Raw genomic sequence first — 26539 nt, 5'->3', positions numbered from 1 at the left:
GCTGAGTCTGAGATTCTGTCGTTCTGACAAGCTCCCATGCGATACCTCTGCCACTGCTCTGCGGACCCCATGCTAGATCAGGGGTCAGCACACCTTTTCTGTGACGGGCCAGTTGTAAATATTTCTGGCTTTTCAGACCACACAGTCTTTTGTCACAGCTCAACTTGGCCATTGTCTTGTGAAAGCAGCCATAGACAATACGCAGATGAATGGGCATGGCTGTGTTCCAATAAAACTTTATTTACAAGAACAGGCAAAGGGCCAGATTTGACCCACGGGTGGTAGTTTGCCAGTCCTTTGTTTAGATGACACTTTATTTCAGGGAAGTCCAACTTTTGATCTTCAGGTCACTTTGCTATTATGAGTTTATCAAAAGTGGCTCATTTAAAAATACCTCAGTCCGTGAATTAGCGGTTCTCTAAAAATATCATACAAATTCCCTGTGATTTATTTTAACATAAGAGCCGCTGAGTATGAAAGGCCACAGCCAACCAGCTGCTTTAAAAAGAATCGCTTGGGAAGATAAAATAAAATATGCATGTTAGCTGCAGAGATTCTATTTATTTTCCTCTGGAAAAACTGTGTGTGTTAGTCGGCATAAACCTGAATGAATATCTTTAGAAAAGTCATCCCAATGTTAGTTTTAAATTAAGCATGGCAGTAGCATGCTGACCTGAGAAGTCACAGGCACGAGAGATTCAAGATGTTTCGCCCACTTTTCCATCTGTGACTGGCGCGGCCCCCACACGCCCAGGGAGAGCTGCGCACAATTCTCTTTTCCTTGGTTTCCTTTGCAGGGAAACCAGTTTGGGGCCAGTTGGGCTCTCCTGGCAGTGTTTCCCTGTTGCTCCTCTCCCTGAAAAAAGGACAGCGTTGGGGGGTGGGGGGCAGCACCCGGGTGGCTCAGTCGGTTAAGCATCTGACTCTTGGTTTTGGCTCAGGTCCTGATCTCATGGTTTGTGAGTTCAAGCCCCGCCTCAGACTCTGCCCTTGTCAATGGGCAGCCTGCTTGGGATTCATTCATTTTCTCTCTCTCTCTCTCTCCCTCCCCTTCCTCCCTCCCTCCCTCCCTCTCCCCCTCCATCTCTGCCCCTCCCCCACTCACTCTCTCAAAAATCAACAAATTACAAAAAAAAGAAAAGAAAAGGGACAGCGTTGGGAGAGGACCAGGCGAAAGCTAGAGTCCCAGTGGCCATCCTGTGATTCCGGAAGCGTGTCTGGAAGCCCCGCATCACAGGAAGTGCCTTCCCCACGTGGGCCTCCTGGGTCAGGCTGAAAGATCAGGCTTCCGTATACTTACCTGTCCCGTTCATCTTCCTGACAAATGCCCCGGTGACAGTTTTATTTGCCACGCCACACTCGTCACTGTGGACGAAGCCCTGATCCGGGCCCGGACGGCAGGGGGGAGGCCATCCTGATTCCTCCTGCGCCCTCAACCCAGATGTTTGCCGCTTGCACTCCGTCATTTGTCCTTAATTGAATTGCAAGGCCTCAGGCCTTTCTTGTGTACACGGCTCAGTGGCCTGGCCTTCTGCGTGACTGTCCCTGTCAGTGGCCAGGGGTAGCCCTTTGCCAAGGATCATGTCCCACTGACCGCCGTTCCCAAGGACCATCCCGTCCAGTCTGCGCCCTGAGAGACAGCCGTGGGGTGTCGTGTGTAGGTGCTGGACGATCGGTCTCCCTGAAAGTGCCCTTTCTGCAGAAGCCAGAAATTTCAGGTGCAGAGGAGAGCCTAAAATGAGGCTGCCCTGGAACCAGATGGGTCCCCAGCTGCTCCTAGAGCTTGAAATGCAGAATGTCAGTCCCCTGAAGCCAGCCATGACCTCCCTTGGGGAGTGAGCACCAGACGAGACGCCCCAGAGCCCTCTGGCCTCCCTAAGGGTATGGAGCCGCTCCAGCCTTGAGGTTGGCCTGGGCCTCCAGTTGTGTTTATTTTCCTTTGACCTCAAGGTCCAGCCCCAGACAAGGGAATTTGAGGTTTTATTGTTTTGATCTTAACTAGTTTTCATTTGAAATGCAGGGTCTGACTTTTTAAATTATCAGAGGATTCAGATTGCTCTGAAAGTGCCCTTCTCCAACCACAGGGAGGCCTGTCCTGGGGCGGGCTGTTCATCTGCCCCGCCTTTAACTCTGACAATTACCACCATCATTGTTACTATCCTTGTGATGATGAGGATCCACGGTGACGATTAGTCAAGGTTGCGAATAAACCACACATTTGCAAAACTGTTAAATAGGTAAAAGATTATTCGCACACAGAATTATTTACTGCTGGAGGAGAGCTGACGGGAGCGGTTCATTTGAGTGACAAGCTTCCCAGAAGCATTGAAAATCGGTTTCACCGCCGTTTAAAAAAAAGGGACAATAATTAGCACATACCTCCCAGGTGAAGCAGGCAAAGTGGCCTCCCCGTGTGCCCTCCCGGGAGGGTCTTTGTGGTTTCTTTGGCAGAGATGAGCAGAGGGAACTGTTTTCTCTGAGAGGGTCCTCTGCTTTCACTTTCGGGGGGGGGCGGGGGTAGGTTTTACCAGAAGTGGGTCAAAGCTGGCATCTGATACATACCTCCTTGTGTGGCAGGCAGACTGAGGAAGTGTGGGTGGGTCTCCTGCAAGTCACCTCGCTGGCAGAGCCCCAGCCACCCCCACAGGTGGGCTGCCGAATGTTCCAGTTGCCCGCCTGTCCTGCTTCCTCACCAGAAGCCAGGCTGGTCCTCCACCCACAGTCAAGGCAGCACTGTCTGTACCACTGGCTCAAGCCGCTGACCCTTCCCTGAGCCGCAGTTTTGCCCTCTTTCCAGATCCCAACCCCATCCCTGCCTGGTGGCCATTTCCTCATTCTGTGGATCTGAGCCCACACCAAGGCCACTGCTGGTGGGCTCTTCCTGAGTCTTGGATGTGCCCACGCCCACCCCAGTCTCCTTACTCCTCAAGCCATGGCCTGATTTATAAGCTAGATGTGTCCCTCTCTCATCACCCCATCCAGCCTCCTCTCTCCATGTTAAATGGTTTTGACCCCCAGACAGCCTCATTGAAGGGTAAAGAAAGAGTTAAAAGTAACTCATGTGAAGGGTTTGAGGGTTGTGGTCAGAGCAGGAAGATGCTTGAGAAATAGAAATCAGATGCCTTCCATGGAATGCCAGGCCTGGATTTGTTGTACACAGTTAAGCAGTTTTATTTATTTTCTCCTCTTTGTGAGTATGTCAATATCAATATCCAAATATCTGGCTCTTACCACTTGGAAACCATAGCACACAAGCTTGCGTGTATCGATGACTGGCAAAACTTCAGCTTTTCAGCATCCGCCATAGCAGGAAAGAATTCTCGAGAGACAGACTGGAAACCTCTGTTTACGTGGGTGCCTGGAACGGGGAGGTACCTAGTTCAGGGATAAAATTTTCGTCTGGCCCACATGGAATCTTGGAATTCAGTTCTTCCTGCTACTTTGAGGCCCAGCCGTTGTCACTGAAAAATGTGTCACTGAGTTGTGTTGTTTCCTCCACAGGACAGTTCATCTGTCATCCAGTTCATGACCCGTGCCAAGGTCAAGGTGGATGGTGCCCTGAGGGTGGTGGAGATAGCCAATGGGAACCCAGAAGAGATGACGGTGAGTCAGCCAGCCTTAGAGCAGCCCTCTTGGGAGGGTGAGGGAATCTGGGTGGCTTGGTGCTAGAATTTGAGGGTAAAGACAGTCTCTGAGCCAAGATGTTGGCTTTGCGGTAGACCCAAGACCATGCCTGCCTTGGCTCCCAGGCCCCCACGGAGAACTGCTGCGGCCTGCTCTTGTGATAGCATTGTTCTTTACTGTGCCATCATTATGTGAAGGCTCTCTGCTATGACCAGCTCAAGGAAAAATAGTCTGGAAGTACCCTTGACAGGGCTTGGATTTCCACGCTGAAAGCCAAGACTATTTTTATCTTTCTCAGACCTTTCCCTGAAACCTCATCTGCCTCCCCAATCATATTGCTCCATGGATAAACACTAGGCGTCTTAAAAACAAGTGGTTTGAATAACTTTAAAGAAGTCACATCCAAATTTCTAAGTGCTACAACCTTCTGTTACTCTCTGCCCCCTTGTCCTGCCTAAAGTGCGGGGGATGCAAGCTTCAGAGACACAGGAGGGTGCGGCAGCGGGAGGCGTGGATGTGGGGGTGTGGGGGAGGCTGGAGGGGAAGTGTGGCCTTGGGATTGTGCTGCCTTTTACGGGTTTTCAGGGGTCGGGAGGGGAGGTGCACTCTTGACACTCACTGTCAGATCCTGGGCAGATAGAAAGGGTCGAGACAGCAGCCTGCGAACGGGTTTTGCCACCGAGCGAGGCAGTGACGCTACCTCTTTGCATCTACTTCCCTGGAACTCACCTCCTCTCAAGGGACTCTTGGAGGGGTCGGTGTTGCCGTGACAAATTTACAAATGTGATAAAGTCATAGAGGTTGTGTACCTGCAAAGAAAAGGCTGTTAACTTATTTTGCAACAACAATAGGAGCACCACGTGTCTCAGTGTTAGGATATGAATCAGCCCAAAGCCCATTCGTGTAAGACCCTGAAAAAAAAATAAGTCTCCGGGGACTGCAACGAAACCTCAGTCCTGCTCCTGTGTGTGGTGAACAAGAGCCAAGAGCACCAGCTAGTGTGGAACGAAGGTGAATCTGGGAATGGGGGAGGGTTATTAGAGCTGCACCAGGGCTTGGGCATACCATGTTCAGTGTGGGCAAGGGCGGCCAGGTGCAGAGCTGGACTCCTCTGTTCACTCTGAGAAATTGTCCAGGCACTAATTTTAATAACAGGAACCAGAAAGGGTGACTTGGAATGGCACTGGCGTCTCTCACCCTCTAGGGTGAGTTTTTCCAGCGGACCAGGTGTTCGGAGCTGGCTTTTGCCTTCCCCTCGCCGCCTTTTGGCCATTTCACTGCTAATTCAGACCCTCGCCTGAGAAGTGAAGGAGACTGGTTCATCGCTCATTGTCATAGGTCTGGTTAAAAAGTTTTATAGCCCAACATGCGAGGTTTGGAATGTTTGAGTAGACCACGGTGTTCCCGCTTGAGAGCTAAGGGATGTGATTTAGCAGGTTTCCTACAGGTGGAATCCCTTGTGTAGATGTAAAAACCAATTGACTGGGCACATCGCCCTCAGTGAGAACACTGAGCTGTGGGGTCCGGGAGGACGTTGCTTAACATCCCATTGTTGGCCTTCTGAGTCATCTGTATGCCCCGAAAATGCCACTTCCATTAACTACTGTTCCATTTTGAGCACTATGGTGATATTTTCATTATCAAGAGCTCTGTGAAAGCAGCTCTCACTTCCAATGATTTTGCTTTAGGACTGACCCATCAGAATCCTACAATGTCGCCTTCTCCCTCCTTTCCAGGACTTTGCCTTTCAACCCATGAGCTAGATGAAGTCCTACAGTCTGTTCTCAACTTTCCTGGCAGGAAAAAAAAAAAAAAGTCTTTTCCGAGTAGGAAGGTTTACTTTTTTAGAACAAACACGTTCTTCCCTGCATGAGTCTTCTGAAGGCCTGGCTCTCTGTCAGCTATCTATTTGAGGGGAAATTTCCATGGAGGCTATAGCCACCAAATTTAAACCGGGCAAAGTTTCACAAGATTTTAGATGAGATACCAAATTCTGATGGCCTTGGAATGAACAGGAAGTGTCCTTTCAGCTGGTAAGGAGCAGGGTGTGGGTGAGAAGGGGAAATAATCTGATTTGTAACCACATAATGTGTATACCGTGGTAAATTTCCCCAATCGGGAAATCAAGTGATTTTCCTGGGACTCTTTGGATCTTTTCTTTTTATGCTATGGTCTGAGTGCTTTACAAAGCATTTGAGTGAATAACTAGAAATATGTGATCGATTTTTGAATGTTTATTAATAAATAGATCTGGAGGGTACTTTCGGGGGCGGGGGGGGGGGGGGGGAATGTCTACGACCAGCCCCATCAAGCTCACCTGTACAGATCCAAACCTGAGAGCTCCAGGTGAGATCTGTCGTGTTATACTCTGTACTGGTTGCCAAGTGCCAGTAGTATGCTGAATTTCCTATTCTATTCAACCCAGCCCTTTTTTTTTTTAAGTTTATTTTTATTTATTTTTGAGAGGGAGAGCAAGCGGGGGAGGGGCACAGAGCGAGGGAGACGGAATCACAAGCAGGCTCCACCCTTTCAGCACAGAGCCCGATGCCGGGCTCAGACTCACAAACTGCGAGATCATGACCTGAGCCGAAATCAGCTGCTTAACCGGCTGAGCCACCCAGGCGCCCTGACCTGGCCCTTCTCACTTTTCAGGGAGATTTGCCAACAACTGAGGCTAGAAACTCCCCCAGGACAAACCAAGAATCTGGAAGATCAGCTTTACTGCTGCAAGCCACCATCCCCAACCCCCTTCTCAGGCTGGATGAGAAGCTTGTATGAATTACATAGCACACCGATTTTCTTGATATTTTCCAGCTGAAGAACATAGGATACACACATAAATCCACAGGTGAAGAAGTCATTGCCATGTGGAGTGTATACTGGGCTAAGACCTTAGGAGCAAGCGGGAAGGACTGATTCTCTTTTTGGCAGAGTCAGAATGGGTTCGAAGGATATATGGCAGCTCTCAGCATTGCCAGGAAGTCTGGAGAACCAGGCTGAGGGCAGGAGAGGAGTCCAGAGACCTGAGGGGCCAGGACCGCGGGCTCAGGCCATGGGAAGAGTGCACGTGATGCTTTGGACACAGCTGTCCCTGGCTTCTCTCAGCCTCTTGCTCTGGAGTCAGTGGGGAGCCTCTCACTGGCCGAGGTTGGGTCCCTGTCGCCGGGAGACCACACCCCAGGGAAAGCAGACGACTAGCATCTCTGTGACACCATTGCCCTGAGACTTACACAGAGGAGGATTCCCCAGCACTGGAAGGGAGGGAGGGGGTCAATACAGGGCTGCCAAGAAGTGACAGTTGTCCCCTCTCGTGGGCCTCTCTTATCCTGAGGATCAGCATCAGGCCAGCTAACCCCTGGCTCTTCTTGGGGCGCCCATCTGAGCCACGCTTCGTTCAGTCATTGAGACCACTCTGTTGCTAGTAACTTCCTGGGCCATCTGCAGCCTTAGTGAGAGAATGTGAAAATCTTTGTCCAAAGATGGTTGAGGAGTGTTTGGGCTTTTTTTCCCTTTTTTTCTGTCTTTCTTTTTTTAAGAAATAGTATGTTTGAAGGGGTGATACTTCCTTGCGTATTTGACAGGGCAGGCGTTTGGGGCCCGTCACCTTCTGCCATGGTGCATGGGAACCATCTGTCCACACTGGGGCGTTCACCTCCCTCACGCAGCCCACTGCCCTCAGCACCCCTTCAGATGGGTCAGAATTTTAACAAGTGCCTGGAGATTTCCTTGTGCCCCCCCCCCCCCATTAGAACCACTAAGCCTCTGCCTCTAGTGAACGAAGGACCTCCGACACTTGGGAAGAAGAAATGACTTGCCCGGCATCTCACAGTGACTGAGGCAAGAACACCGAGTCCCGGCCTGAGGCTCCTTCCCCCTCCCCGCCTCAGCCAGCCAGTCCCCCAGGAAGTCACTGAGCCTTTGTGGGTGAAAGGGCCTGGACAAAAGCAAAGTCTCCAGCATGGAAAGGAAATCGTTGACTTGTTTTAAAGTATCTCTGTTAAAACCGCCCAGGTGGCCTGGGAGCCCAGCCAGCTCCTTCAGGCTGGACCTGGCTGTCCTCACCCCAGAGGGGGCCTTCCCTTCTCCTTCTAATCAGACCCCAGAATGAAGCCTCAGCATTGCAGCCACACTTTCGCTTCTAAAGTCACCTGCCCAGCCAAGCACTAACCGAGCAGGGCAGCAAGTACAGAGTTCATTTTCTCTGAAGCCATTTCCATCCAACTCCCAAGCTCAGCCCTTTCGAGAAGCCAGTCCTCTGTGAATGCAGAGGACTGCATCTCCCCTCGGGAGTCAGAAAAGCCCGGGTTCCAGCCCTTCTCCCTCCCTGTGACTTTGGGGATCAGGTAGGCTGTGTGAGCCTCAGTTTCCTCATCCATAACACGGGAAAGCTGCTTTCTCCGTCCTAGAGATCTCCTCCCTTGTTCTGCAAACCGCCATTGCCCCCCAACCAAAGACACAAGCCGGGGCATCTCAACCAGACGGGCGTCACCTAACGCGGTAAACAGAGACTATTCTCAAAGATGCCACTTGTGGTCCTTTTGTTGTGCTGCTTCTTGATGGCAGCTTTACAATTTTTACAGTCACCGAGTAGATTGTGACCTGTACTTTACCGTTTACGTGGCCAGTTACACTTAAAATTAGGTTCCACGAGGCAAGAGTTTTTCCCCCTCGAACCTCAAGTTACATTGAGACGTAGGTTGCAGAAGAGGGTCATTGGAAGGTCACCACCGGTCCTACTCTGCACCCACCAGCCCCACAAGTGAGAATTAAGTTATAACCATAAGAAATTGAGAAGTATTCCAGCAAAGTTTGCCAAAATATGAGTCCTACTTCCTAATAGTCACATTTGCTTATTTGTTTGATGAATATTTACAGGGGCCTTGCTAAGAGCCAGGTACCGTACTAGGCAGGCACTAGGGATGAGATGGGGAACAAAATAAACGTGGCCCCGGCCCTCCCAGGGCTGATTGAGGGGACAGAGGATGGGAAACAGGGAAGCAAAGAAGGATTTCATTGCAAATTAAGGTTAGTTCTGGGGCGCCTGGGTAGCTCAGTCGGTTAAGCTTCCGACTCTTGATTTCGGCTCAGGTCATGATCTCACTGTTCGTGAGACTGAGGCCGCTCTGAGTCGGGCTCTGTGTTGACAGTGTGGAGCCCGCTTGGGATTCTCTCTCTCCCTTTCTCTCTGCCCCTCCCCTGCTTGTGCACACATGCTCTCTCTCTCTCAAAATAAATAAACCTAGGGGCGCCTGGGTGGCGCAGTCGGTTAAGTGTCCGACTTCAGCCAGGTCACGATCTCACGGTCTGTGAGTTCGAGTCCCGCGTCAGGCTCTGGGCTGATGGCCCGGAGCCTGGAGCCTGTTTCCGATTCTGTGTCTCCCTCTCTCTCTGCCCCTCCCCCGTTCATGCTCTGTCTCTCTCTGTCCCAAAAATAAATAAAAAACGTTGAAAAAAAAAATTAAAAATAAATAAATAAATAAATAAATAAATAAATAAATAAGCCTAAAAACATTTTTTAAAAAAACAACAACAAATTGAGGTTAGTTCTATGGGAGCAACCTGCTTTCTTTTCTTTTCTTTTTTTTTAATGTTTATTTATTTATTTATTTTGAGAGAGAGAGAGAATGAGTGGGGAGGGGCAGAGAGAGAGGGCGAGAGAGAATCCCAAGCAGGCTCAGTGCTGTCAGCAGAGCCCAGTGTGGGGCTTGATCTCACGAACTGCAAGATGATGACCTGAGCAAAATCAAGAGTCAGACGCTGAACTGACCGAGCCTCCCAGGGGCCCCCTGGGAGCAACATGCTTTCTCTTAAAGGAGTCAGGGAGTCTTTCTCCAAGGAAGGTGAGACCTAGAAAATGAGAAGGAATTGGCTTGCCAAGGATGGGGAGAAGCGCCCCAGCTCAGGGGGAGAGCTCCTTAACACCCCAGCGGCCCGCTGTGCTCAAAACTCGAAGACCAGTGTGGCAAGAGCCCGCGGAAGGGTGAACGCATCTGTGGGGAAACACACGGGCAGGTCTGCACCGTGAAACACCAGAGGGGGCAGTGGCGAAGGGAGGCCAATGAAAGCTTCTGTTTGAAGAGGGCAATGGCATGATCTAATACACAGTCGACCTTTGAACAACACAGGGGTTAGGGGCACCAACCCCTGTTGCTGTCACAAATCCACGTAGAACTTTGGACTCTCCCAAAACTTAACTATTAACAGCCTGCTATTGACCAGAAACCTTACTGATAACGTAAGCAGTCAATTAACATGTAACTTGTATGTTATCCGTATTATATACTATGTCCTCTGTATTATATACCTATATACGGATATGTAATAATCTGTATTATATATCTGTGTCCTTACTATGTATAAAGTAAGCTAGAGAAAAGAAAATGTTATTAAGAAAATCATAAGGAAAAGAAAATACATTCATAGCACTGCACTGTATTTATTTTTAAAAATCCACACGTCGGGGCGCCTGGGTGGCTCAGTCAGTTAAGCGGCCGACTTCGGCTCAGGTCATGATCTCATGGTTTGTGAGTTCAAGCCCCGCGTCGGGCTCTGTGCTGACAGCTCGGAGCCTGGAGCCTGTTTCGGATTCTGTGTCTCCTTCTCTCTGACCCTCCCCCATTCATGCTCTGTCTCTCTCTGTCTCAAAAATAAATAAACGTTAAAAAAAAATAAAATAAAAAATCCACATGTAAGTGGACCTCTGCAGTTCAACCTGTGTCGTTCAAGGGTCAGCTGTGTATTCTTTAAAAACCACAGGCTCCGGGGCGTCTGGGTGGCTCAGTCGGTTGAGCGTCCAACTTCGGCTCAGGTCGTGATCTCACAGCTCTTGAGTTCGAGCCCCACGTCAAGCTCTGTGCTGACCTCTCAGAGCCCGGAGCCTGCTTCGGATTCTGTGTCTCCCTCTCTCTCTGCCCCATCCCTGCTTGTGCTCTGTCTCTCTCTGTCTCTCAAAAATGAATAAACATTTAAAAAAAATTTTTTTTTGCTCTTTAATAAAAAAAAAAAATAGTGGCTCTCACTGCATGGCCAAGGACAGGCTGAACCACATGAAGAATAAGCCTCTTCCTCCCCCAAATCCTCAAGAGTCTTGGTCAGTTTATCCTAAACCAATGATTTCTGGTTATCATCGCGATCGCTATCATCGTTGTTATTTTTGTAAACAACAGAACCCACTCCTAGGTTGAAATACGCTTCAGTTGTCTCAGGGGTGGGGAGCCTGGCATTTCCCCCTTCTCCGTTTCCCTTGGTGGACGCTGTACCCCACGCCGAACCCCTGGACTCTAGAGAGTTCTGCTACGAAAGGTGGTATTTTAGGACAAGACTGCCGTCCGGTCCATCAACTTCTCTCACTAGACACGAGTTGAACCCCGAGTATGAACCAGCATCACTCTATACCCTCAAGACGTTCACAGCACACACAAGTGTGCACGCAGACATGCTCACAGCCCGGTGTGGTTATGTACTACGAATGCCCGGCTGAAGAGGTTAGGGCGGGCTGCGTGGGAAGAAACAGCGACCCCTGAGCAGGCGCCGAAGGAGTCTTCTAAGGGACGGGCGAAGGACAGGCATTCCACAGGAAGTCGTGTGGTGTCCTAAGCTAGAGTCTCAAGGAGCAGACGTGAGATGAGCGTGTGCGTGCAACCGGTTTATTAAGGAAGTGCTCCCTGTGAGCCCAGGAAGGGAAACTGAGGCTCCAGGAAGTGAAAAGACCTTCCACCCTGAGGTGCCACGGCTTGTCGGTTGAAGAGCCAGGACGGGCTGCTGGGGCTGGCTGTTTGCAGGCCCCGAGCCTTCCTTACCCCTGTGCTCCTCTGCCCTGTGCTGGCCCGTTGCCCCGCGCCCACACGCACAGTGGGAAGGCCATTCTGAGCAGGTGGTAGGGATCACAGTCCTGGGTGGTAAGCAGCTGGCCCTTTGTTTCAGGAGCGACCCTCGGCTCTGGTGGCCTGAGCAGCGCATCACGTGCCGACCCCGGGGTCTGTTGATTCTGGCGCTCTTCCTGGTGAGGCCTGGTGCCTCACCAGATGCATAGCTCCTCGTCCGGATAGCCTGAGGTGGATGAGCTGTCCTCTAAAGAGCAGCCGTGAGGATTATCAGCAGTGGTGGCTATAAAACCTCTCAAGGCGGCGTCGAGAACTCAGCCCGTTCCCAACAGACGCGGCCCGTGATTAACCACAAAGGGATTATGGCACCAGCCCAGCTCTCGCCTCTGCAAATTCTAACAGAGCAGGCCATCTCCGACACCCGCCACCTGGCAGCCACGGGCACGGGTGACGTCTCTGTTTGTCACGGCACAGACGTACGATGCTGATCTCGCCAAACGCGCAGTTTATTTTCTGTTCATTGATGTGGTCTCCAGAAGTGTCCCTGCTGCCCTGAGCGGGTGTGCTTTCCGAGGGCTGTGTTCTGAGAGCAGTTTAAGACGTGGTTCTGCTGAGAACACTGCCTCCCCCCTCGCCTCCCCCCTCGCTGGCTGTTAGATGTAATCAGAAGCAGGTGGAAATGTCATTTCATCGTCCCAGATGTTCCGTCCCCTCCACTTTTTCTCTTACTCGAATTCCTGCTCTGTGAGGTGTGTGTGAGGTCGACTGCAGAGAGCGTCTTGCCGTCGTAATTGACCTTCAGCCGACCCGGGTCTGAGGCTGAACCTCCCTTTGGGTGGTGCCGACTGCACCGTCCCCTCAGCACCGGAAACCCTTGTCCCGCAGGGGCCTGGGCCAGGCGCACCCCGTTGTGGTCACGTCCTCAGGCCTCACAGAGACCTGAGCGTTGCCAGCTGTGACACGAGGCCGACTTGCGGTGGTGGGAATTTGGAAGTTTCCAGAAACACAGAAACGAGTCCAGCACTGTGATTGGGGTTTGCCAGCTGCCTCAGACCGGAAGTTGGCTTCCGGAGGTTCCCAGACACCGGCTCGCCAACCTCAGGTGCGTGAAACTCCCCAGCAGCCGGCGGGACGCCCAGGATGTGGGCCCGCTCTTGCCCCGGCCCGACGTCCGTCCTCCTCAAAGCCTCTGTGGAGACAAATCCTCAAGCCCCTCCTTCTCTTACGCGTTATTAGTTCGCGTCCGGCACACGAGCCTCCCGGCTTTCATCCACGGCCGTGCCATCAGCCACCCCCTCGCCGGGCAGAACTGCCACCTCGGGTCTCCCGGCCTCCACCACCAGACCCCCCACCGTCCGCAGATCTTTTCCCCTTTTTCCTCACCTCCTTTCGTGCTGGAAGCACGACATCTCCCCTGCACCACTTCCCCTACAACCCTGCTACCAGGGCTGTTTGTTCCTTGAACCCCCCCCCTCCCCCCCCCCGTGCGAAGTTCTCCCTTCTCATCTACCGTCGTTTTTCAGCTAAGTGCTCCCGGCAAACTGTGAACCATATCCCTCCCCGGGTCCAAACCCTGCGTCGGATTCCCGTTTCTCTTAAGATGAAACGTATGACTCTTAACCCAGCCTCCAGCCCTTCCTGTCTCTCCAGCTTCACCTTGAACGTCTTCCTTTGGCACCTTGTTCATTCTGCCTGCTCCGGCCCCGCTGTCTGCTGGCCCTGTCTCACCCCTGCCGAGCTTACTGCGGCCACAGGGGTTTTGCATATGCTGTTCCTTCTCTTTGGAATGCTGTTCCCTCCCCTCTCTTTGACTCGTCGCTCTCAGCTCCAGCAGCTCCTCCAGGAACTCCTTCTGACTGCCACGCCTATCTCAGAGTCTTTTATAACCATGAACCTCTGCCTTGGGGCACTGGCCAAAATTATAATTTCACATCGATGTGTCTAATTGATCAGTATTCTCTAAAAGCCAGAAGCTTCGTGAGGACAACACTATCTGCTTGATTCATCAAGGACCCCCTACAAGCGCCCGGCACGTAGCGGCTGCTACATAGACAAACGGATGGATGGATGGGGTGGACAGACAGATGAATGGATGGACAGATGGTCGTGTGGGTAGGTGGGCAGATGGATGCACGGATGGCCAGAACTCCCCGCCGAGAAATAACATTTGCAAATATATTTTTGAGGTAGAGAAGAGAACACTCAGAGACTCCGGCTTCAAACCCCAGCATCTTCTGTTGCAGACTGAATTATATCCATGCTCCACCTGATGTTAGAGCCGAGAGGACGTTGCATTCATGAACCACACCATGAATCACAATCCTGGTTTAGGTGACTGGAGAACGTGCATTTGAAGCCTTGTTCTGTAGGAATTCACAGGGTGCTGGAGCCCGTCAACAGGAAGATGCATCATTACCTTACAGAGTGATAAGGACTAAGAGACAGCACTGCTCGGCTAAGGTTTTAAAACTAAGTCCTGTGGAGCCATGGGGGTCCCTTGATCCGGTTCAGGGCCTGCTGCGGCTGGGGTAGGGAGGGACGGCGTAGGAAGGGGGTGCTGAGCGGGCTGGGCTCGGGCTGCCTACCTTCTCTACAACCAGAGAACCTCCGTTTTCTTCCGTTTTGTACATTGAGATGCCACAATAGGGCTTCTCTGCTAACAGAGGCTGAAAATGGCAACGTTTCCAAAAGCTCAAAGAATGACTAATTCTGCCAAAAAGTCAGGTTTCTTGGAACAGCAGATGTAGGAGCAGAGTCTCTCTTTTTCCATTTTTTTTTTTCAACTTGGCTTTAAAACACTGAGTTAAAAAGAAGTTTTAAGAGCGAAAAACAGAAAAAAAGGAAAAAAAGCCCCATAATCTCAAAAAAGCACCTGTGTACTTTTACATGTTTCTGCAAAGCTGACGTCTTCTAGATATTAAATTGCTATCTTGATTTTTTTTTTGCACTTAATGTTGTAACATTTGTCATTTCCCCGTGATATTATCCTATTTTCAAAAGTATTTAAAACTTGGAAATCAGGCGAAAAGATGATCGCATGTCCTTCCGATGGTAGACTGGAACGTTCCCTGGCCCCTTTCTGCTCCAAGTATGGACCAATGGCATTGGCGTCACATATGCACCAGAGCGAGAGAGCACATATGCACATGAGCAGGGGAGGGGCAGAGAGAGACGGAGAGAGAGAGAGAATCCCAAGCAGGCGCTACCCTGTCAACACGGAGCCCGAAGTGGGGCTCCGAGCCATGAACCGTGGGATCATGACCTGAGCCAAAGTCAGAAGCTTAACCAAGTGAGCCACCCAGGCGCCCCTGAATACTTTTAAGATGAGCAATATTGGATTTTGTCAAATGGACAAGAACAGAAAGGCATTGCAGGCGGCCAAAGCAGCCTGCAGAGGCCGGAGAGCACAGTTCTGGCTGGCGAGATGATGCAAACCAACAAGGATGGGAATGATGGCCCGGCAAGGGGCTGGCAAGGTAGGAAGGAGACGAGACTGTAAAGAACTTGGGACCCTGGAATATGTATTCAGCGTAAAGGGAAGTCACCAATAGCGTAAGCAGAGAAGCAACATAAGACCTGCGTTTTAAGAAGACAACTCCTGGGGCACCTGGGTGGCTGACTCTGGCTCAGGTCATGATCTCACAGCTCATGAGTTCAAGCCCCGCATCAGGCTCTGTGCTGACAGCTCAGAGCCTGGAGCCTGCTTCAGATTCTGTGCGTGTGTCTCTCTCTCTGCCCCTCCCCTGCTCACATTCTCTCTCCCTCTCCCTCTCTCCCTTCTTCCCTCCCTTTCTCTCTTTCTCCTAAAATAAATATTTGAAAAAAAAAAAAAAGACAACCCCTGATGGCCTCTCCGGGGCCCCTGAAAGGGTGCTATGAGATCAGACCAGGCCTGACCTGGAATAGTGACTGGGGATGGGAACAAGAGAATACAGAGAAAAGATACGTAGAGAGGTCCAGGGACGTGACCAGGATCACCAGCTCTTTAGTGGTATAGTCGAGGCTTCCTGGTCACTGCTTGTTGACTCCCTGCTGTAGTCCAGCTGCTGTGCCTTCCTTTGGGGTTTTATCTGAGATGTGACTTCTTAAAGCTGCAGGACGCTCTGATTTTCTCCCCCACGTGAGCTTATTAGGGTCTTGACGCACGGGAACCCGCTCTGCCAAAGCACGAGACATGCATCCAAGAAGACGGACAGCATCACTAAAAATAAGAAAGGATTAAACACGCATTCTGGCGAAGTGACAGGGCATTCTTGTGGAATTTGCTAGACTAAACTGCTGTGGATACTGTTAGCTGTGCCTGTATCCACAAAACCAGATCTCCAGCATGGCTTTGCCAGGACGCAGATTTCTGATGCGGAGGGCAGGCAGCGTCCCTGAGAAGCCATCGGGGTGATCCAAGGGGCTCCACCACAGCTGACCCACAATGAGCTCACAGCCTGTCTCAGCAACTCTCTGTCGATGAGAAGGTTCGGCAGACTTATGTTACGTGACCCTGCGGTGGGAATTTTCACAACGCTATCTGATTTTCCCCCTCAGACCCCCGTTTCACAGAGGAGGAAACGGAGGGCGGTATCTTGGCTGTCTAAGACCGTACCTGTTGGCCATAGTGCCTCAAGGCTCATCTGTACAAGACGCCATGAGAGATTCTGATTGTGGGGGGTGACCCAATCCACAGCCTTTCAGGGGCAAGAACCCAAGGGCGTGAATCTTTCTTTAAAGACCTGAATCTCTAGTCTGAACAGATGGGCGCGTGATGGCAGACTTCACAGTTGACGCTGTGCCATTCCAGGTGTACTGAGGACAAAAGCAGGTGCAGCTAATCCAGGCCCTTAGAAGTCAGAGTCACGGTTACCCGTGATGGGGAGGTGGTTAGCCGGAAAGGCGTGCAAAGGGGACTTCCGGGGGTTCTGGTCCCATTCTGTTTCTTATTCTGGGTACTGGTTGCACCTGTGCATTTAGCATGCGTGGGATAAGAATTCAGTGAGCTGTGCACTTGGGTTGTGTTTACTTTTCTCTGTGTATATTAGACATCAGTAAATAGTTTTTAAAAATGGAAAAGTAGCCAACTATGCCCAACCTCAAAAATACCTCCCTGCCGGCAGTGATGGAGAAATCACCTTCTGTTTGTCAGAGCTGGGTTCTGCCCGGTGCCAAGCTTGGGGCTCTGTGTGTCTTAGCCCCTTGAATTCTCTGCAGAGCTGCTGTTTTCCCCCTATGTTGCAGATGAGAGAAAGGGGGCTCAGAGAGGTTAAGTACCTTGCCCAAGGTCACATAGCCAGTGAGCACAATACAGCAAAGAGGCCTCCTTTCCGTTCCCAGAATGACCATGTGTGTAGGCAGTTTTCTTTCATTTGCCCCCGTGTAGGAAGGGATGGTCTCTGCTCTGCCTGATTTTCTTTGAGATGAGGTTCTGGATTCAGCGTCTATGGGTGCAACTGTGGCAGCTTGTCTGCCTCATGACTGGCCATCCGGCCCCTCCCCCCAGCACACACCCCTCCCCTCCGACTCGGGCTGTGGGAATGGATGCAATGAGATCGAGATGCACACCTTTGCTTTTCTTATCACCAGGGCGCCGTCAACAAATGACCTATTTAACCAACAGGTAGTCTTTAAGAAGAGCCATCGTCATCTAGGCACTCAGTGGTGCAGTGTTGACAAGCTCAGATTTGGGGGGTTGGGGTTGGCTGGACCTGAGTTCAAATCCTGACTGTGTACTTCAGCTACTTGGCCCAGAGAAAAAGTCTTGTCCTCTCTGGGCCTCCATGGTCCCCCTCTGTAAAATGGGCGTTGAATCCCTCATCGGGTAGTTGTATAACGTGGATAGGAGATTACAAGACACAGAGGAGCATTTGGGAAGAGTTAGCTGGGAGCCAGGCCCTAAAAGGGGCCATAAGCAGTGCTGGTCACTGTAAGGTACTGTGCCCAATCACCCCATGAAGCTTGAGTGGGGAATCCCTGGGCTCCCATGATTAGTGAAGCTTCCAGGCAAGGTGGAAGCCACAGCCGGCCTCCAGCATCTAGCTAGGTTCAGACAGGCTCTCCCCAAGGAGGGGATGGCCCAGCGTGGACAAAGACCCGGGGATGGGCCAGCTGGGCAGCCAAGGGAAACAATGACTGCCCAGAGCTGGGACTTTTGTCTCTTTTGCAGCGAGCTTGAGTGGGCAGTGATCGTTAGGGCAAGGTTACTATGCGGCAAGGACACAATGGATGCTTGGAATTCTACAAAACCAAACCCCACCGTGCCCAGTGGGGCTGGAGCAGAGCCAAAGGGTCCAATTAGTGTCGAGCCCATACATGTTAAGCAATCCGTTCTCCGGCAGGCGGGTGGGGGGCCCTGACTTGTCTCCCAATTTCTGGAGTGTAAATGCCCCCACGTCGATGCGGCCAGGAAGAGGAGCACACGGCTGGCCCTTGCCAGCCGATGGCCAGTTCCAGCACACCACTGACTTCCCATAAAACTTGGGGAAACTTGCCTCACGGAGGCACGGGCTGGGATTGCGCATGGTTCCCACCGAAAACCAGAGCCCGGCGCTTCAGGAGTGAGGGTCTCCAGTGTGCTAGGCATTGCCATGAGACCGGAGACGGATGGCGTCCCGGCCCTTGGGGAGTGACAGTCTGGCAGGAAAGTGGCATCCGTCAGATGCTTGCGCTGAGCGACACGTTGAGCTGAACACTTGGAAAGAAGCCGGCACGGCCACGTCCTCCATTGCAAAACCGTAATGCACGGGAAGCCGTTGTTGCCCGAATGCAGAAGACTGCGTCTTCTGAGACTTTCGCCACACTTAGGTTCACTTCGTGATATTGAAGTCAGGCTTGTTGTTGTTACAACCCTCTCAAGACCTGGGGCTTGGATTTCAAGTGGCTTTTTCACCCCCTGATGGTGAAAAATCCATCGGTCTACGACCAGGAGAGAACTGCACAGAGTCCGGTCTTCGGTAACAACAGTCTGGACTCCTCTGTAGTTCGCTCCGAACGTCAAGCCCGGGCCGGGCTCCGTCACGCTATGGGCACTCCCATCTGAAAATCATTCCCCCTTCTGCTTTGCCTCCTAGGTGGTCTTCGAAGCCTTGCACAATCTGGAGCCCCGTGGCTACGTCGTGGGCTGGATCATTGCCATAAGTCTGCTGGTGGGAATACTCATCTTCCTGCTGCTGGCTGTTCTGCTCTGGAAGGTGAGTCTGGTGATTGCAGGGCCCTGTGGAGCCCCCAGCCACGGATGCCCAGCCCTCCTGCCTCACGAGGATCCTCTTGAAAGGAGCTTCCTTTTAGAACTTCCTTCACGGTGCAGGTGCAGTGAAGCAAGGTCAGCGTCCCCCTCAGGTTCGAACGGACTCTTGGCTCCACTTGAGGCCATTACAGCCGAGGCCTGGACCTTTAGAGCGAGAGCAGACGTCTCAGCCCCGCCCTGTTCTTACCTTCTCACTGGTCCCAACAGAAAGGTGGGAGCCCGACTCCACGACAGAAGCCTGGGAGGAACGGCAGGGCCTGGGGTGGTTCACCGTTTGCTCGGAGAAAACACCAGCAAAGCAAAAGCCAAGCGACTCTTGGTTTTCTTCCCATGTGGAACAGGAAAAGGACTTTTGCCCCGAGGATTCGGGCAACTAAGATGAGATATAGTCCAGAGTTCCGCCTGGGGAGCTGCGTGGTCCGTTCTCCCAACCCCGGGTGGTTCACTTGTAGGTGAGCCCGGGGATACGCTTGCCCTGCTTCCTTCACCGGGGAACACCGGCCCCTCCTTCTCGCCTCTTGTCACTTTCTCAAGGGGAGAGGGGTGTCCACACCCCAAGTGTCAGCTGGCTTCTTTGCCTCACACTCTCAGAGGTCTGGAGTCCCTTCCCTTCAGAGCCTCTGTGCTCGTCAGTAACAACCTCAGAGTCATTATCTAGCGAAGGTGTTCCCCTCCTTCTGAGCGCTCATGTCCCAGGTAAGTGGGTCCCCGGTTGGTCCTTACGTCTCCAGGTCCTAGAATAGCACCAGGGGGCAGAGCTGGGACTTGTTGCCACCAAAGCCCTGCTTTGCTAGTGTTCCGGGTTTCAGATGCAGGTGAGAAGCAGCCTCTTATATCATTATGGACGGATGCTTTAAATTCAAATCATCACTTTCTTGGGGGTCACAAAATAATTTGTATTCATCGATCAGACGTTGTAACCTGTCAATAAGAAAAAAAAGGTATATGGGGCGCCTGGGTGGCTCAGTCGGTTGAGCGTCTGACTTTGGCTCAGGTCTTGATCTCCCGGCTTGTGGGTTCGAGCCCCGCGTCTGGCTCTGTGCTGGCAGCTTAGAGCCTGGACCCTGCTTTGGATTCTGTCTCCCTCTCTCTCTGCTCCTCCCCCACTCGTGCTCTGTCTCTCTCTCTCTCGCAGGAATAAATAAACATTAAAAAAAAAAGGTATAGGGGCGTCTGGGTGGCTCCATCGGTTAAGTGTCCGACTCCTGATTTCAGCTCAGGCCGTGATCTCACGGTTCGTGGGTTCGAGCCCCACATCAGGTTCCATGCTGGCAGCGTGGAGCCTGCTTGGGATTCTCTCTCTCTGCCTCTCTCTTTGCCCCTCCTCTGCTTGCTCTGTCTCTGTCTCTGTCTCTCTAAATAGATAAACAAATAAATAAATAAAGACTTAAAAAATTTTTAAGTCTCTAAAAGAAAAAAAGTACAAAAACACTCAGGAGTCCGCATCTCAGAATAACCACGATGAACAGTATTGTCCCTTCTTGACCTTCTTCTCTGTAGAGATGTAGACCAAGCATTCTCATAGCACCTATTTATTTTTGAGAAGGATGTTGAACTTCCCAGTAATACACACGACATGTTTAGAGGGACGATACCTCTAACGTTAAAACAGTGGGTCCAATTATTCATCTGAAATAAAAGCATAATACACACACTTGTATCCAAGAAGTCGAGACACAGGAAACACCGTGTTTTCACTACACATTCTTCAGACTGACAATTGGGCTGATTGCTGTAAGTGGAGGCCTACGTCACCTGAAAAAGTTCTGGAGGTTTAAAGAAAACTACATGGAACACATTCCTTGAAGAGAAGTTTCTCTTACGTTCCCGTGCTTCTCAGACATTCCGTGTGCTCTTTTCAGCCTCCCCCGCCCCACCCCGGACACAATACTGCAAACATCTTTCCATGTTGTTAAAAACCCACCTCCAGGCGGCCCCAGTGTCTGCACGCACCCATCCTGTCCCCCGACGCTGGGAGCCAGGTGGTCCTGGATTCACACCCCCTTTAAACGGGGCCACAGTGAATATCCTTAGAGCCAAATATTTGCACAAATCCTTCATTATGTACTTAAGATGAAACCCTGGAAATGGAATTACTGAGTCAGAGGAAATGCATGCTTTAAGCCTTTTATTACATCCTGCAAATCGCCTCTAGAAAGGTTATACCCATTCCCCCTCCCACAAGCGCCATATCAAAAGTGTCCATTTCCCTATGTATTTGCCAGGAGTGGCTATTACCTGTTCAAAAAGAAACAAAAAATAATGTGCCAGTTTGTCGTTTGTTTAATCTGCGTGGCCAGATAGGTTCTCAACTCCCCCTTGTGTCCTCCGACCCCTTCCGGCCGGGACGGGCTCAGGTCTGCAGGCAGAGAACAAAGCCAGCTCGGTGTTTGATCTGAAAAGACAGTAAGAGCTTTGGTTGGGGTGTGTGTGTGTGTGTGTGTGTGCGCGCGCGTGCACGTCTACTCCTTCCTTCTGCCTTTGGGCTCCTCAGATGACAGGAAGTCCTCCAAGGCTGGGTACGTGAGACCAGACAGGGACAGAGAGTGGGGAGTGTGGTGGCCATGCCCTGCTCGTGAGGGAATGCCCTCCTTCTGGCCACCCGCCTTGGCCCTGCCATTCAGGTCTGTGTCCCAACTCTGTGTCCACACTCGTGCCTTCTTCCGCCTGCCATCTGCCTAGCTTTGCTTCTGCTGTGTTTGTTTAAAGAATGAGGTTGCGGGAGATAGCTGCCGTGGGTAGTCAGGACCCTGATGTCACCCAGCTGCTGTGTGATCCGAAGTGCCAGGACCCGAGGAGGCGGACCCCACCCTCTACCACGGACTGGGCGAGGGGGCAGAGTGGTGGCAGTCAAGTGGTGGCATTACCCCAGACGAGGTCTTGGCATCACTAACGAGGGGGGGAAGCGCAGGGTCTGGCAACACCTTTAAGGAAGCAGTTAAATGACTCCAAAGTGGAAAGCCACTTTGCTCATCCTCCAAGAGCAATATTTCATTTCAGCTCAATTTATTGAACGTTTGCTTTGAACCAAACGCTGGGTAGGCACCTGGATACGACGATAATTGTGACTCCTCCCTGCCCCTGAATGCTTCGCCATCTAGCACACAGACCTATAAATGGACTAGGGGGTGATAAGCGTGTGCAAACTTCTCTGGAAACTGAGACGAAGGTACCGTTGAAACCTGGCTCTCACGTTTGCCAGCTGTGTGGCTGGGGACGGTCACCCTCTGCGACCCTCCGTTCCCTCAGTAAAACGGAGACGGCAACCTCTAACTTGAGGTATAGGGAGGATGCAGGCAAAATGCTTAGCCCCGAGCTGAACACACGGAAGCACCCGAGAGAAGTCAGAGGACATTTCGCAAAGGAGGTGTCATCCAAGCCTGGCCTTGGATGTGGTTTGAGTTCTCCAGGCAGGGAAGGGCGGGTGGATGTTCCCTAAGAAGGAAGAGGAGGTGAGAATGGGAGCCGCGTAGGAGGCATGTCACGGGCAAGCAGTGGCCCGCGGTAAGATGGTCGACCCCGACTCTCTGAAAGCGCCCACCACCCAGGGGAAAGGGGAAAGGGGGGAGGGGTGGGTCTGTGGACAGAGCAGTGGCATGGCCAGAGCTGTCTCGGGAGAGAGATCTGGGGACAGTACGGGGGCTAGGGCAGTGGCCACGGATGGAGGAGAGGAGAGCCAATTGGAGCGGGATTTGGTGGCCGGTTGGACGGGGGAGGTCAGGAAGGAAGACGGTCCCTCACTGTTTTCACTAGACAGTGGACGGTTTCCCTTGATGAGAGTAAGGAAGGTGCGATTTGAATTCATTCCGGAAGAGAGGCAGCTTGAGGTGAGGCATTCTGAGTGTGCGGGGCCTACAGGAGACTAGACTGGGCGTGAATCACTCCCAGGCCCCCTCACCCAGCAGGCGGAAGGTCTACGGAAGGACATTCCTGTCACCTCACCGGCCCGGCCCGCTTTCCCTTCCGTTTCCTACCTCAGGCATCACCAAGGCCCTTCTTGTCAGTTGCCAAAAAAAAAAAAAAAAAAAAAAGCCCAGAAATCCATTCACAGCCACTTCAGCAAGAATTGTAAGGGTGCAAGAGTACACACAGGCCCCAAAGGAGATGTGTGCATCCAGACCCAGAAAGTGTCCAGAAGCCAAGCCAGATAACCCCCTCTCTCCCTCCCTTTGTCCCCCGCAGCCCCTCACCCCTGCCCCTCTACACTCCTGCATCCCGTTCTCCCCGAGCTGACCTGCCTCCCCACGCTTCTCTGCACACGGGAAAAAACAGGTGCCCCCCGCTGCTCCTGAGGGGTACGTCTCCGTGACTTCTAGCCCCAGACACAGACTGATCGGCCACCTCTGACGCCCAGCTCTGCAAGTCCAGGGGAGAGAATGTCCACCGCTGTGGCTGGAGGCAGGGAGCTGGCAGGGAGAGAACTTGGCTCAGCTTGGGTCCCATGTGCCCTACTGATCCCAACAGCTAAGACTCGGGAAGGAGGAAGATTCAAGATGGCACTTTGGGAGGCGGGGTGGGGGTTGGGGTGACTCTCATAAAAGAAGGAAGTTAGACAGGCATTCACCCCTTTAGGGTTTCATGGTTTCCTGAGGTGCCGTTGCTCGAGCTGTGGGCTTTCATATCGTACCTTTTAGCCGCTGCTGTGTAACATACTGCCCCCAAATTGAGGGGCATTGTATCTTATAAATGTGTGGGGCGGGAATCCAGGAAGGGTTTGCCTGGGCGATTCTTCTGCTCCCCGTGGCATTGAGTGCGGTCACTCGGTGGCATTTCCCTGGCGGCCAGGCTGGTCTGAGGAGTCTAAGACAGCTCAGTCACATTCCTGGCACCTTGGTGAGGATGGCTGGGGGGCCAGACTCAGCTGAGCCCCTCTCTCTCTCCATGTAGACTTAGAGCCTCCCCAGGGTGGGGTCTGGCTTCTTACGTGGTGGCTGAGGCCCCAAGGGAGCATGGTGGAAGCTGCTCGTTCTCTCAAAGGCTGGCCCAGAACTGGCGTAGTATCATTCCACCATACTCGGTTGGTCAAAGCAGTCACCTGGCAGCCCAGATTCAAGGGAGGGGAAATAGACGCCACATCTTCACGGGAGGGGGGGGCCGCCTTTCATCTGCCACATTCATGATGTTCAGAACTAGGGGCAAACGTTCAATCGTTTCTTCAAAAGTCACGATCGTTTTCAAGTAGATGAGACCTCGCCTCTCTTCCATAGTGTCTGGGGGAAAATCATGATTGAGCTCCTTTGGGGAAAAGGGGGTAAAAGCAAATCTTGGTGCAACATTCGTGAATGCGCTCGGCATTCAGAGTGGGTAATCTCTTCAGGCAAAGCTACAATGCAGGAAGGAGGTTGACAGAGGAAGTTTAAGAAAAATATCGTTTTTCTTTTTTTTCTTTTTTCCTTTTAGAGAGAACACGTGCGTGTGCATGTGCCTGAGTGGGGGAGGGGCAGAGGGAGACAGAGAATCTTTTCTTTTTTTAATATAATTTATTGTCAGATTGGCTCCCATTCAATGCCCAGTGCTCATCCCAACAAGTGCCCTCCTCAATGCCCATCACACACTTTCCCCTCCCCCCCCCACCCCCCATCAACCCTCAGTTTGTTCTCAGTATTTAAGAGCCTCTTATGGTTTGCCTCCTTCCCTCTCTGTAACTTCTCCCCCTTCCCCTCCCCCATGGTCTTCTGTTAAGTTTCTCAAGATCCACATTTGAGTGAAAACATATGGTATCTTTCTCTGCCTGACTTATTTCCCTTAGCATAATACCCTCCAGTTCCATCCACATCACTGCAAATGGCAAGATTTCATTCTTCGCAGAGAGAATCTTAAGCAGGCTCCATGCTGAGCGAGGATCCCACAGGGCTCGATCCCACAACCCTGGGATCATGACCTGAACCGAAATCAAGAATCAGACACTCAACTGACTGAGCCACCCAGGTGCCCCAATATCTTCTTTCTTAAACAGCTAACTAAATGTGATGACTTTCTAGGAGGTTGAAAATGGCAAACGAAATGTAGGATTATTGTGTTGACCTATAGACTCCTAAAACTTCACCTACAGACCTCTTGTCAACTGTGATTCCTATGTCCAAAACCTCAGAATGATGCTTTACATACAGTGAATTGAGATCTGATATCGTATAGACAGTCCAGTGCCTAGAAGTCTGTTGATTAGTTGGACGAAAAGCCAGCCTAATATGTAACTTCCATGGGAGGTCTTAATGGTTTGGGCTTATTGCCACAGTTCATATATATTCCCCTCTGTTCCTGTCAAGGGGAAAGCCACTGAGTGGTCCCCAGTCGCTACTGCTGACCAGGGGGTGCCTTCCTGGGGCCTTTGAAGACAGGTAGGCGGCGTTCAAGTCCTCTGCCTTGAGGAGCCACATCTCTTGAAGTTCCCTTTCGAGTGGCTCCTGACATGGCTCCCTGCGGTCGTTGGCCGTTGCCTCGAGCCGATGTGCCAAAAATGGCCGTTCCCCACAATGTGCCACGTAAACACAAATCGTAGCGTGGTTGGGAGACGGAACAAAGCAGGTGGCTGTGCTGATGTATTCATTGTGCCACACGGGCCTGCGGGTCAGCACGTTTCACACTTGGAAGATGGCTAGTCCTTTCACTCAGCAGACAGTACTGGGTCCCTACCAGGCGACAGACTCTGGGCAAAAGGACAGCGGTAGACAGAAGAGGCCTTAGTCAGTCTGGAAGACCTCTGGGAAATGCGGTTAAGTGACCAGAGATGGTGGCTGAGCCACGTACACACACCCGAGCAGGACTTGGCCGGGCCAAGCTTGTGCCACCAGCTCCTGGGCGCTCCCGCATGTCCCTGTGGGGCCGCTAACAGGCCCATCATCCACTGTTGCTCTACGTGTTTATCTAAAAGAAACCCCTTACAGGTCAGCAGATGGCCTGTTCCAGAGAGGGGTTCCAGACCCCCCTCCGCCCCCCACCCCCACCACTGGCCTCCTCCTGTGCCTCTGGGCAGACCCAGGGCCTTCCCGAAGGTTCCCCCCCCCCCCCCCACTGCACCTCAGGCGCTCTCCTGCTTGGCAGCCCCAGGCCCTGACTCCAGTACCAAATCCACAGTGAGGGCCCTGAGCTAACCAGCCCCTTCTTCAGATACTGAAATGGATCCTAATCAGCTTTGCCAAAGCTGGGATGTTAGCAGACGCCGGGAGCCATAATTTAAACTGTGTGTGTCAGGATTACGGTAGCCTGCCAAACCACCATGCAGGAAGAAAACTTTGAAACGTGAGACTCTTTTTAAGGGAGAAAAATCCAAATGAGTTCCCTCCCCTCTCCCTTAGCTCCTGCCCGGGCCTCGTGCCTCTCCAAGACCCTCACAAAGGCCTGTTTACGGAAGAAAGCGTGGTTGCTCAGAGCTACGGTAGGGAGAACCGCTTGGTGTGGGACTCGGGCACGTTAAGAAGTGCCTTCGGCTCCTTAAGCCAGCCTCTGAGTCAGGTGGCAAGCGAGTGAAGATGCCGGGAGGCTCTTCCGTTAGGAGAAAAAGCCGCGTCTAGGGCCCCCCGCTTCTCTCTCCCCCCCACCCCCTCCCCTGGGCAGTTGGCCGGAACCCACAGGCCGCCCCTCGGTGGAGGAGAAACCCTCTGCCTCCTCCTCTCCCGTGTTCAAGGAACCGTCCCCTCCCTCCTCTTTGCCCCTTTTGCCAGGCGAGATGACCAGCGAGATGAAGCGCCACTCCCCTGCCAGCCCTGTGGCCAGCCCCTTCCCACGATGGCCGGGACCCCCGGCCCTCCCCTCTCCCAAGCACCGGGCAGGCGGGCTGCTCCCCGCCCTCAGCTGGGCCCGCTCCAAGAGCCTGCCGCTTTCGAGCTGGCGTTGGGTCCGTGGTTTTTATCTGAGAGCGTTA

General features: G+C 52.1%; 1 protein-coding gene across 4 annotated transcripts in view; it reads left to right on the top strand.

The window, feature by feature from the left end:
- The window catches only part of ITGA9 (integrin subunit alpha 9), a 357217-nt gene that overhangs the window by 304745 nt on the left and 25933 nt on the right, over nucleotides 1-26539 (top strand). For all 4 annotated transcript variants that reach the window (XM_053903994.1, XM_053903996.1, XM_053903995.1 and 1 more), the window contains 2 exons: nucleotides 3502-3603; nucleotides 18503-18622. In XM_053903994.1, the coding sequence (XP_053759969.1) occupies nucleotides 3502-3603; nucleotides 18503-18622 (222 nt within the window). The remainder of the gene's footprint in view (nucleotides 1-3501; nucleotides 3604-18502; nucleotides 18623-26539) is intronic.

Source organism: Panthera pardus, unplaced genomic scaffold (assembly GCF_024362965.1).
Source record: "Panthera pardus isolate Hobbes unplaced genomic scaffold, ASM2436296v1 HiC_scaffold_16, whole genome shotgun sequence".
NCBI classification, from domain to species: domain Eukaryota; kingdom Metazoa; phylum Chordata; class Mammalia; order Carnivora; family Felidae; genus Panthera; species Panthera pardus.
This window is presented reverse-complemented; position numbering and strand designations above follow the sequence as displayed.